Here is a 13431-nt window from a genome sequence, read left to right on the forward strand (position 1 = left end):
GTAGTGGAAGCAGGCAGTTTGGTGGAGTTTAAGAGGCTTTTGGATAGACACATGAATATAAAGGTAATGGAGGGATGTGCATGATACACAGAAGGAGGACATTTAGTTTAAATTGGCATCAAGATCAGCACAACATAGTGGGCCACGTGGCCTGTTCAGTGCTGTACTGTTCTATGTTCTATTACTAGGTCACCAGTACCATTTTTCTGAACTCTGTGACAGAGGTATAAAAACTAACTTGATTATCAAAATGCAGTTGCTATTCAGTCATAAAGAAGAATGGAGTGGTGTTATAGGATAAGACACACTCTGTGAGTTCTTTCTTTTATGCTGTTTGTGAATCTTTGATACTGATTCTGAGTATTTATTTGATAAATATCATCCAGTCCTAAAGCTACCAATTACAATGGTTGAACTTACTTGCATTCTGGCATTCATTTACTGTCACACCCAACTTGCTGCTTTGTTGAGGCCTATAGAACAGAGCAGCAGAGTGCATGTACCCTCCCAGCTGCAGAAATGTTGGTACTTTATTGTGCTTTGCATGTAATGTATCTGGATGGTTTCATTGCCATTAAACAGTGTGAACCTGCCAGCAATATCAGAATTTTCAGGCAACCTTGTGCAAGTGTTGTCAGTGAGTTCCCACAAACCATTTAGCTGTGCTTGAATGCTGAACAACTCATGGAGTTCCATGAGGGAGCAGGAGCTTCGGCTAATTGCCTAACACTTTCCTTATGAACTTGTCATTTAAAATTTGCATTGGGTCTTAAGGAGGCACAAGGGATATTCTTCTGCTGATTTTAAAAGAAAGGGATGGCTACAAGGGACTGTCGTAGAGTTTGTTAATCTAAAGGTACTTCTAGGTGGGTTATTAGTTTTACCAAATTTTTAAATCTTTCCAAGAATTTATTTTGAATCTCTATTGGCTTGTTAACTATTTTAAAATTGTTTCAGTTTTATTTTTGAGTTACTTATAATTTCTTTTTATGTTTTGTCCCTTTTATGCTGTCATACTCTTATGTGTGCAGGGCTGCATAATGCAGAATCCTTCCAAGGTTTCCACAAACGCCTGCTGGGAGAATTTTGAACAAAAGCTTATTTTTAACTGAAGTCAGCAGCAACGTCAGTTGGTTGATTCTGACCATTCAATCCATTCTTTTCATTAACAACTAGGAATAAAAACTCAATGATGATAATAACAATCAAGCCTTTATTTTGATGTAGAATTTCAGAAGTTGTGGAGAAGCATTCCAGTGGATTCTATGGATGAAGAGAAGATTGAAGAGTATTTGAAAAGACAGGGCATTTCTTCAATGCAGGAGACAGGACCAAAGAAGGTGGTATGTTCCTTTCCATTTTGGGTATCTCGCTTGAGACAGCACAAATAACCCCACACAACTTTTAACGTCATGTGTGCTGTCATCTGATCCTCCATATCTAGAGATGAAGAGTAAAAAAAAAGCATGGATGTAATGATTTCTTTTAGTAATATGGCTCTAAAATTCATATTATGCGACTCCTAAATAATGCATTCAATTCAACCAGGCTTAAGTGCTGTATACTGCATCATCACTTCTTCCCTGACCCAGCCCCCACCATAGTGTCATTTGCCCAATCAGTTGCCAAACCTATTTTCCATTTCTTTTCCATCATTGATGTAATATCTACCTGATTCATTAACTCCAAATGGGAATTCCGTTGTTTTGGAACTCAGTTTTTTTGAAAGAGTTTCTCTTATAAATTTTTGCACCATTGCCTCGCATCTTGTATCAATATAATGGCAAGGGCCTTGGACTATATGTATCATCTGCACATTTCTACACCATTGTTTTTGCATGGATATAAAAAATCATTACAAAAGGATATGTCCCAAAATGTTTTCTTTGGGACAGCACAGTTTGTTTCCTTTCACCTTGGAAAGACTGCCCTTCACCCCTGAACTGTTGCACTTTATTATGTTTGCCTTAATTCCAGTTCCCCTAATCTTTTCTAGTAATTTCCTTTAAGGCATCAAATCCACTTTATTTTCCCCATCTATCATTTAGGTTTCCTTTTTAAGGAATTCCGTGAAATAAGTCAAGCACCATCATTCCTGTGCTTGCGAGTTCTAACCATTTTTCTTTTTATCTATATATTGATAATTTAATCCTGAATTATATAAATTGTTCTCCCATCAAAGTTAATTCTACTGACCTGTGGCTAACTGGAGAAACTGTAGATTTTTGTTAAAACGTGTACAATATTGACTAATCTCCAGGGTATCAAGATTCAATAGAGCAGTGCAAAATAATTGATAGAGTTTTGGCAACTTCATTCCTTGGGGTCCCAAAATGTTTATCAGTGACCCTTGGCACTGTGCTTGCATTTGAAGCCTAATTAGTTCTTTGGCCTCTAATTATTTTAACATTAATGTTAGGCAGAAATGCTCAATTGGTTTATCTCTTCCTTTAACTAAACTTTAGTAGAACTTCCTTTGCATTTTGTATTGGCGTCCACCTATACCATTTTGCACTGTGAATAAACAAAAACATCAGCACTCTGCAATCTAGTTTCTGCATCTTGACATTAGAAAATTGTTCAATTCTTTAAAGCTACTTTAAACAAACTGGACTATCCTTGTGAATAAAAATACATATTTGCACTAGTATAAAGCTAATGCAGAGTAATGAAGAACAAGGTCAGCAATCAACAGGTCCAACATAAACTGATTTGTAAAACTATTAGTATCTCTTTGGTATTTTAATTTTCCTAACACACTGAGAGATGAAGGAATAAGAGACGAAGATAACAAAAAGGAAACTACCAATCAGAGAAAGGAAAGATACCCTAAACTAATTTAAATAAACCAAACAACATTTGCTTTCATATTGGAAATTCAAAACCCAAGAAACATTTGAGGTGAAACTTTAAGGGTATCAGTTCTGGATTAAAATTGATAACAAATTGATATCTCTTGACTGCTCAAGTTTTGAATAAGGACTTCCTGTGGTTTAGTTGCTTATGTTGCTGATTTTGTAAGTAAGCTCAGAAGTTTGAAAGGACTTTTTCTTGGAGAGTCTGACATATCTTTTCATAAATAGTTGCAGGTTAACAATAAAATTGGATTTTAAATTATATTTTAAGTTGTACAAGGCACTGGTGTGGATAAACTTTGAGTGCACATTGAGTATAACATTGTAGGTAGTGAACAAGATAACATTGTTATCTAAATTAATGCATCTAGGCAATGAGCAGTGACTCGAGCCTGAGGTTGCTTTACTGTACAGATAGTATTTGAAATAAGTTTACAGGATTCTTAAAGGACTTGAACCCCAGCATTGTGTTTAAGATTGGTACAAATGAAGAGAAAATCTTAAATTAAATTGGTACAGATTTCAGGGTTCCATTGATTGCACACATTGTGGAATTTAGTTTGTCACTCACACGTTTGGAATGAGAGCTAACATCCCAGACAGATATAAAAACAGAGGTCAGACAGCATCTGTGGAAAGAGAACCAGAGATTAGTTTATGTACTGTGTGCTGTATTAGGATCATGTTATTGGAATAATATTGAAAACACTGGAAGTAGCATAGTCACCAGTGTTAGCAAATACAAATAATGAGACCTTTTATCATGGAACGGCAGATTGTGTATGTCTCTCTGTTGATCTGTGTGAGCATATCTCAACACTGTGTGTATCTTTTACCCTCAATACACACTGCCATGCTTTCAGTACTCATGGCCTTGCCCTCACCTTCCTCATTTGTCTTTTTGCTGCTTTCATTTCCCTTGCTTCTCTCATGGCTCTGTCCTGCTTTCCCTCTACCTTTGTCCTCTAATCTTCTATACCCACCCCTTGTATGTTTTTGCTTTATTAGCAGTCAACATATTAAATAGTCAGTCATTTGTTACCCATTAAAATGAAGACCACTGTACCTTAAAAATATGTATATCTATTTCAGGTATCTGTTCAGAAGAGGAAAAAGTCTGCTTCTCAGAGAAAAAGGAAATTCAAGGCACATAATAATCATATGGCAGGGCTTCTGGAAGACTACTCTGAAGGAGTATCTAGCAAAGAATAGCCATACTGAACGAGGAAGTAGCATGATACTTGAAAAGGAACTGAATAATGCAGCAAAAGTGCTGTGATTGGAGCACAGTGCAGGAAGACTGATCATAGCCTTTCCATTGAGATCCTTTAGTTCTGTTACTTAAATCTACTGCTCTTTGTGTGTCTTATTAGACAGTTTTTTGAAACCAGCATTATCAATTCTGGAGTTAACTTATAGGATTTGGACAATACACTTTGTTTCTGTTTTTGGTTTGATTCTTGCTCAGTAAAATGTGATGTCTACATCGTGGGTTCGTATCTTTTTCTTCTGGAATTCTGAAGTGTTTTGGGGGGGTATTGTACAATAAAAACAAGCATTTATAAATATCAAAAATAATAAGTCTTAAGAACTGATTCATAGTGGATGCCCTGATTTTAACAACATCTTGGAGCCATAAATCATTTTGCACAGAATGACCAAGAAACTCTCTTGAGCTGCTCCCACTCTACCTTCATCACGTTGCAGAAATTTGGCAGTCTTCTGAGTTTCGGTATAGATTAATTCAATGCAACAATATTAAACATATGCCTTTGGATTGATGATTGTACAGTCCTATACCATTCCCAATTAAGCATTTTTTTAAAGTACAGGTTTTTAGCCTAGTACCTTGGAATTTCATAGAAATGACAAGCAGTTCTAATTTGCCACTTTCCATAAACTACTAATGAATGTACACATAAAGACATTTAAATTAACAACATTAAATCAAATAAAAAGCTCTGCTTTTTTCTGGCAGCCAAATTTTCCTATTTATTTTGATGGGTCTGTTGTACTTGTTCCAAGTCTGCCTGGGGAGCGTGCACCAGCCTGAGTTATCCAATGGTGAAGTGCAAGTGTCGCAGGGCCACCAATGGCAAGGCAGAAGGTGTCCTTCAGCAAATGCCCAATTGCAAATTTGAGCAGATTTCATTGGAAGAAATGGCCTATTATCTCTTGATTAAGAAGAAATTTGCATAAATCTGATAGCAGTGCAATAATTTCTTGCTTCAATACAAATGAATTCTGTCATCAAATATCAATATCAACAGAAAACAATATTTTTACCAGCTGTAATAATGAATCCTATTGCACTGCGCATAAGGCATGGAATGCTTGGAAGGATGGTCTGATCACCAGACGTTGTGCCTCATTGAAACATCAGCAGATTAACCCATGGGACAGTTGTGAGTATACGTAGGAGTTGCTAGTAACTTAGAGCGAGTGTGAGCAGACTCACTGAGTCGGTGAGGCTGGCTGGCAACCACTCTTCTCCCACACACAGTTTTTGTCCATTTCCAACTTGGGAACAGTTCAGGTAATGAACAGTTCTCAGGAATAGAAGCCTGTCATAACCTGGGGACTGCCTATATCTAGCTCTATTGACAATGCCAAGTTTGCTGCCACAATAAACAGTACAAGTGAGTGTGCGAAGTTGCCAAGGGACAGTACTAGATTAAATGGTTGGGAAGGAAAAACTGAAAGCAGGATTTCAATTTGGGATGTGTGAAGTTATCTACTTTGAAGCTAAGAAAGTTAGATCAGACTATTTTCTAAACGATGAGAAACCAGATGCTAATTGGCAGACCCCAATAATAATTTATAAGACTAATGGAGTGTTACCTTTATCTTGGGGTCAGGAATACAAGTGGAAAAAAGTAATGCTACAATTGTATAGAGCTTTTACTGTCTCTAGAATTCGGTGGTCAGTTCTGAGCACCACCCCTCAACAAGCATCAATCTTGGAGTGGGAGCGGTTTAAATTTGCTGGCAAAATACTGGGGTTTAGCAGGTTAAATTATGAGGGTGGATATTTGAGGAGATTTGGTATGTCACCAAAGACTTGCAAATTTCTATAGATGTATGGTGGAGAGCATTCTGACTGGTTGCATCACTGCCTGGTACGGAGGCTCCAATGCACAGGATCGCAAGAAGCTGCAGAGGGTTGCAGACTCATCCAGCTCCATCACGGGCACAACCCTCCCTGCCATCGAAGACATCTTCAAGAGGCGGTGCCTCAAGAAGGCGGCATCCATCACTGAGGACCCTCACCATCTGGGATATGCCGCCTTCTTGTTACTACCATCGGGGAGGAGGTACAGGAGCCTGAAGACCCACACTCAGCGATTTAAGAATAGCTCCTTGCCCTCTGCCATCAGATTTCTGAATGGTCCATGAACACTACCTCATTATTCCTTTTTTTTGCACTATTTATTTATTTTTGTAATTTATAGTAATTTTATGTCTTTGTACTGTACTGCTGCCACCAAAAAACAAATTTCACAATGTACGTCAGTGATAATAAACCTGACTTTGATTCTGATAACAAAATAAAGGGTGAAAATAATAATTCCATTTGTTTCCATTATCTTTGTAGGCAGTGCACTCAAGACACATTCTGCTTTGTAAAGTGTTTCTATTTTAATTTCTTCATGTTGTCTTCGATTCTTTTGCCAGTTATCTTAGTCTCTGAATCCTCCCATAACCATCACTTCTGTCATAGGACCAGTTAGTCTTCATTTACTCCATGAAAGATCATTGTCGATATTTCTCATAAACCCAAGCCTTTAATACATCCTCTCAGATCTTCTTACCCAAGTCTGCATGTTCTGTTTCTCTGGTTATTTACAGGCTGTGGGCATTACTGGCAAAGCCAGCAATTATTGGCCAGCCCTAGTTGTCAAGGAGTGACCGCCTTGAATCACTGAAGCCCTTCTGGTGGGAGACCTTTTCCTACCAAGGACCCAGGGCCTATAGGCATGTAGCAATGAAATTTACATTGGAGATCAGTGCTAGGGGAAGCCACAAGGACATGGATTCAGGACTGCAAGAAGTTCCAATGGGAAGAGTTTCCTATCTGGTACAATGAGGTTTTACTGAAACTAATTTAATTCAATGATTACAATATCTCTGTTACCTGTGAGTTAAGTGGATAAAATCAACCAGGAGGGTTGCCAGATCACTGACAAAGATATCTTGAAGCAGAAGACTAACTCATGGGGGAGAGTGAATGGATAGCATAACATGATAATTGTGGAGGACTCTTGGGGAAAGATAACAGTGTTGCTGAAGAAGGTTAAATCCTACATTAGAACACCGAACAGTACAACACAGAACAGGCCCTTTGGCCCACAATGTTGTGCTGACATAGCTATTCCCTCCTACCTACAGAATGCCCATATCCCTCTATTTTCCTCTCATTCATGTGCTCATCCAAATCCCTCTTAAAAGCCTCCAATGAATTTACCTCCACTACCCTATCAGGCAACGCATTCCAGGCATCCACCACTCTCTCAGTTAAAAACGTACCCCTCACGTCTATTCTGAACCTACCCCCTCTCACCTTAAATGCATGCCCTCTGGTATTGCATCTCTCAATAATGGGAAAATGATATTGCTTGTCCACCCTATCTATGCCCCTCATAATTTTATACACTTCCAACAGATCACCCCTCAGCCTCCGCTGCTCCAGAGAAAAGAACCCGTTTATCCAGCCTCTCCTGATAGCACATGCCCTCTAATCCAGGCAGCATCCTCGTACACCTCCTCTGCACCCTCTCTAAAGCCTCGGCCTCCTTCCTATAGTGAGGTGACCAGAATTTCACGGAATACTCTAAATGCGGCCTAACCAGAGTTCTATAGAGATGTATCATAACTTCTTGACTCCTATAATCAATTCCCCGATTAATAAATGCAAGAATTCCATAAGCCTTCTTAACCACCCTGTCTACCTGTGTAGCCACTTTCAATGAGTGATGGACTTGCACCCCAAAGTCTGTCTGCTCTTCAACACTGTTAAGGGTTTTGTCCTTAAGAGTGTACTGTCTCTTGACATTAGTCCTACCAAGGTGCAACACCTCACATTTATCCTGGTTAAACTCCATCATTGTATGTTGCCTACCTGGTACCAGAATGAAGAAACATCTCAAACTGGTTTGAAAGGATATTGGGGAATGAGAGGGAGGCCTATATTTAATTAACAGCCATTCAAACATTTGTCTTGTTCTTTGTACACGACTGAGTTCACTGTATTGTTTCAAAGGCAGAAATGAGTTTTAGCTACTAAGGTTTTAGATTGGGTAATGCTGACTTTCAGGTGATGAGACAGACTGTCCATAATAAACTGGAAAATTCACTCAAAGAAAAGATGGTTGTAGAGTATCGGAATGGTTTCAGAAAAGAATTTGGGTTGATACAGGATCAGTTTTTACAACTAAGTCGCAAGATTTTAAATTGAGAAAAAAGTGCCATTGATGACTAAAGAGGTAGCAAAACAATAAAAGCGTATATAAGGCAAAAACATGCAGATCCTGGTGACAGGGAGAGATGCAAAGAATAGCAAAAGTGACAAAACAATGTTAAATTCTACAAATAACAAGTAGGAAGAGAAACTTGCAAGGGATATATTTCAAGTATATTAGGAAAAAGGTGTGGATATATCAGGCACCTTAAAAATGTATAGCAGTGATAGTGTAAATTAAAACAAGGGCAGAAATAGTGAATGAATACATGTGTATTCACATTAGATGAAAAAGACTGAAGTTAAAATGCAGTTATAAAATTCCATAAGTTAGACAATACAATTGTGAGCAGTTCAGAACACCACTCCTCAGAAAGAATATGGTGGCCTAATCCCCCAAGATCCTACAAAAACTGGTGCCCAATCAATATCTAACTATAAATAAACTGATTGTACTTATAATAGTTCACTTGCTTCTCAGGATTAAGGGAAGGAATATCTATGAGAACAAACATTCTAAGATGAGATATCTTTATTAGTCACATGTACATCGAAACACACAGTGAAATGCATCTTTTGCATAGTGTTCTGGGGGCAGCCCGCAAGCGTCGCCACATTTCCGGCGCCAACATAGCATGCCCACAACTTCCTGACCCGCACGTCTTTGGAATGTGGGAGGAAACCGGAGCACCCGGAGGAAACCCATGCAGACACAGGGAGAACGTACAAACTCATTACAGACAGCGGCCGGAATTGAACAGGGGTCGCTGGCGCTGTAAACCGATACGCTAACTGCTTACTTCAACCTAGTATCACCAATTTTTAAATAGCAACCGCAGCAGTATAAACGTGTGTCCATATGATCCTTTAAACTAAGTAATGATTCCAGACTGAAAGAAGATTCAAGCAGGATAAGTAAGGCTTGTAGGGTCACGTCACTGCAGATTATTTCATCACCTACTTACAAAGTATCTGTCAGTTAATACTGTTGATGACATTTCCTTATGTAAACTTAGTCTGCTGTTGAAGCTGTCTCCAATTTGCTCAGTCAATGTTATCAAGTACAGATGTAAAAATGATTCTTCTATGAACCAATAGGTGCAGCAGTTTGTATTGAGAATGAGAAGGTTGGTCTCCATCATCACCTTTGTCTTGCAAGGTATGACTTCTGTCAGTGGAGAGAGTTCCATTGGTTTCAATTTTATTTGGGCTCCTTGATGCCACATGTGGCCTGAGGGTACCATGACATCAAGAAAAATCGCTCTCACGTTGCCTCTGGAATTCAATTCTTCAGTCCATGTTTGAGGCTTCTGAAACTGAACCTGTGTATAACCTTGTCCTCTGGAAAGCTGGCACTTAGATAATCTTTTTCTCCTGACCTGGCTGGTGTACTGATCCCACCCTTGAGCTGAGCTCTAAATTGAATGCAGTGTCAGTTTCCGAGCTGATGGCTTGTAGTGGTAAATCAAGTGATAGTGTGCCTCCGTCCTCAGTTTCTCCTCACTCCTCCACCACTGTCTTACCGGGAGGCAGTTCTTGATTATGTAAAAGTCATGAGAGTAGGGGTCTGGAAAGAGAGGGGGGAAAGTAAGAAGTGAATATTTATGCCATCTTCAGAGGATGTTGTGGGGTGAGAGAGAAGCGTCAGAAGTACACTTTCATCTTGTGTGATCTCCACCTTGCAGCTTTCTGTGGAGTCAGTAATGACCCTTCCAGTAACTGTGAACACTGACTCCTCTGAGGGGATAAGGAGATGCAGCAACACCTCTTCCTGCTGGTTAGTTGCTGCTCCCTGGGATTATCCACCACCTTGTCCTGTAAGAAAGAGTGAACAATTTTAGGTATGGTACATTTTAGATGTGGTCCATGAAAATGCATTCACTGACCTGGACCATTAGTGTAATGTCATTGAACTTCTTGCACAGAGTGATACAGCATGGAAACAGTATTTTGACCCAATGAGATTATGCCAACCATCAAGCACCAATCTGCACTATTCCAACAGTAATCCCATTATATTCTCCCTACATTCCCATCAACCTCTCTCTATCACTCCACCTACACAGAAGGACAGTTTACAGCAGCCTATTAACCTCCCAGTCTGCATGTCTTTGGGATGTGGGCAAAAACCAAAGCACTGGGAGCACAGAGAGGAGGTGCAAACTCCAAACAGACAGCAACAGGGGTCAGGATTGAGCCCAAGTCACTGGAACTGTGAGGCAGCAGCTCTACTGGCTCCACCACTGTGTTGCCTGTACTCTAGCCCTCCAGTTATAAAGCCTGGCAGCCTTTTTTTTGTACTTACTGCTACATTTTACTGAGCTATGTGCCTAGAATCCTAAATATGTTCAGGCCTCCACAGTTCCTACTTTTCACCTTTTAAATAACACTCAGATCTATCTCTTTAGATCCGCAATGGATGACCTCACACCTGCATTGAAATACATTTGCCACAGACTTGGCCATGTGTTTAATCTATTCGTGTCTTTTCATATTCTTATATTTCCTTCAATACTACTCACTCAATACTAACACATTCTTTGTGTTATTGGCAGACCCATTTACATGGTTCCCTCTGTTATCACTCAACAATGATTAGTTGAGTCCTTAGTTCAGATGCATATGGAACATCATTTGTTACTTTCTTACATTTGAAGTACATGGACTCTTGACCTCACAATCTACTGTATCATGGCCCTTGCACTTTACTGTCTACCTCCACTGCGCTTTCTCTGTAACTGTAACACTATATTCTGCATTCTGTTATTGATTTTCCCTTGTACTACCTTGATGTACTGATGTTGTGAAATGATCTGTATGGATGGCATGCAAACCTCTGTACATGTGACAATAATAAATAAATTACCAATTACTCACCATGCTACATACCTTTACCATTTAACCAATCTTCTAATCAGGTAATTAATTTGCCTTTGGTCCCATGCACTTTCTAAGTCTCTCACACAGAATCATGACAGTGATTGTGATCATATTAAAGAGATTCAATGAAATAATAATCCCCTGACTACTGCCTTAGTTACATCCATATAAAATGCAATTGAGTTTGCTAGCCATAGCCTAACCTTTACAGATCTGTGTTGGTTCTCTCCAATTGACTTCTTCAACCACTAATCATTCTATCCATAAGTATATATAAATCAATAATTTCCCCAAAACAGACTTTGGACTAATGTCCATAATATCCTGTTTTTCCCTCTTTCTCTTAAATGTTATATTTGCAATTTTTATTTCAGGGAAAAAAAATTTAAATCATGAAAGCTTTGGAAGATTATTCAGGAAACATCTAATATTTCTACTTTCTCTAAAATCCCAGGGTACAAAACATCAAGTCCTGAGATTTGTACTTGAGTGCAATATTCATTTCTAATACAGTTTTCTTGTTTGTGTTAACTTAGTGGAATTCTAGTCCTTGACTTTTCATTAATTTCCCTCGAAAGTCAAGTATATTATTTCTTTCCTCTAATGTGAGAAGACATTCCTCAGCAAATCTGTCATTTTCTTGTTCAGTACTAGAGATAGGAAAAAATCAAGAGTAAACAATGACCTCCTTTTGTCAATATTGTCGACTGTATCTGATCAATTTGTTTTTCCTTTCGATGGTGAGAAAGAGGACAATGATAAGGAATGTGGGCCAATGAAGCATTGGGGATGGAAGGGATCCTTAGATAGAGCACTTTTGTTGAGATGGTCTCTGAGAACTTGGGATGATAGGGTCTGCTAGCCAACTCCTCTTCTTCCCACTCCTGCACATGCTGCTGCCCTGATGGTGGTAAAGATTTATTATGGTAAAATTGTGGTTCATGCAGCAAGTGACGCTAATTCTGAGGGACATGCAGTAAGTTCAACTGGAGTGATCCAGGCATGAACTGCAGCTAGAGCCCACTGACTGCTCACTTGCATTCCTTGTGTAGCATGTCTCATTATAGATAAGCTCTGCAGTTCTTGACAGGAGCCATGACCCACCAAACTACAGATAATCTTTGTTACCTGGCAGTTTGGAATAAAGGCAGCATGGACGACTGCTACATAACTGGTCATCAGTGCTGTTGGGCTAGCAAGCTCAGTACATCATGATAGAATTGCCTGAGATCAAAAACAATCTGCCAACTGAGGGAGTTGAATTCCTTTCAAATGATATGCATGCAATATGCAGACTTCATTCCACTGGGAATTTGCCATTTGTATAAAAAGCTACAGTCTTGTCCTGCTTGTCTTAGTCAATGGAAGAAGAGATGTAGGCATTACTGAGGAATGGTCTTCAACCTGAAATGTAGCTCTGATTCTCTCTCCACACATGCTACTTGACCCGCTGAGTGTTTCCAGCATTTTCTGTTTCTGTTGCAGGTTTCTAGCAGCAGCAGTTTTTTTGATTTTCATGAGATATTGTCCTGGGTAGGGAGCTGCAAGAAGTGACACTGGCATCATCTCACTAAAGATAGCTGACGTTTCCAGTCTACAGTTTTAGAGTAAGTTGATGAAGAAGTAATGAGTGCTTCCATTATAATCTTCAGAAACTTTCTCAACTCAAGGATCCCTTCTTTAGAATAAAAGGAGCTCATGGAAGCTCTAACTTTGACAACCGCAGATGGTGCGGGCCTTGGTGTAGTAGGAGGCTCAACCTGTAGCTATAGCAGCTGGATTAGCTCATTGATAACTTCCTTAGTGAGCTGAAGGTGTCTGACCAGTTACTCATCAGTTAAGTTCACGTGGGGGGAGTGCTCCTTGCACGTGAGTCATGGTGCGGTGCCCCCTTTCTCACAGCAGCCCCTGCCCCCAATGCATTCTTCGTCACCTTCCTTCCTCATCTTCCAGTCCCAAAGGTAATTACACATTTCTGAGGCCATTAACAGCACAACAACAACAGAATCTTTGTGTCTGGACAGTGACAGAATGATAAAATAAACCACAAAACACCCAAAGTTATCTGGCGTCCTGAAATGATAAGCCATCAATCAAGCCATAAGTGTTCTGTCATCCCTTTGAGTATTACTGGTGAGGGACCTATCTTGTTCTTTAGTGCCATGTGTTTCAAGGTAGGTTTCGCACATGTGAGTCATTGGGGAAAACAATATTGAAAACAGTTCTCACATTAAATAA

At 39.4% G+C, this 13431-nt stretch overlaps 1 protein-coding gene across 2 annotated transcripts in view; it reads left to right on the plus strand.

The window, feature by feature from the left end:
• gtf2e2 (general transcription factor IIE, polypeptide 2, beta) overlaps positions 1-4832 on the plus strand; it is a 32163-nt gene extending 27331 nt beyond the window's left edge. Inside the window, exons 7-8 of one of the 2 annotated variants that reach the window (XM_052042291.1) lie at positions 1228-1343; positions 3948-4832. In XM_052042291.1, coding sequence (XP_051898251.1) covers positions 1228-1343; positions 3948-4067 — 236 coding nt within the window. In that variant the 3' untranslated portion in view covers positions 4068-4832. The remainder of the gene's footprint in view (positions 1-1227; positions 1344-3947) is intronic. The other variant, XM_052042300.1, reaches the window with a different exon arrangement.
• Positions 4833-13431: the final 8599 nt, after the last annotated feature.

This window comes from Pristis pectinata, chromosome 2, assembly GCF_009764475.1.
Source record: "Pristis pectinata isolate sPriPec2 chromosome 2, sPriPec2.1.pri, whole genome shotgun sequence".
NCBI lineage: Eukaryota > Metazoa > Chordata > Chondrichthyes > Rhinopristiformes > Pristidae > Pristis > Pristis pectinata.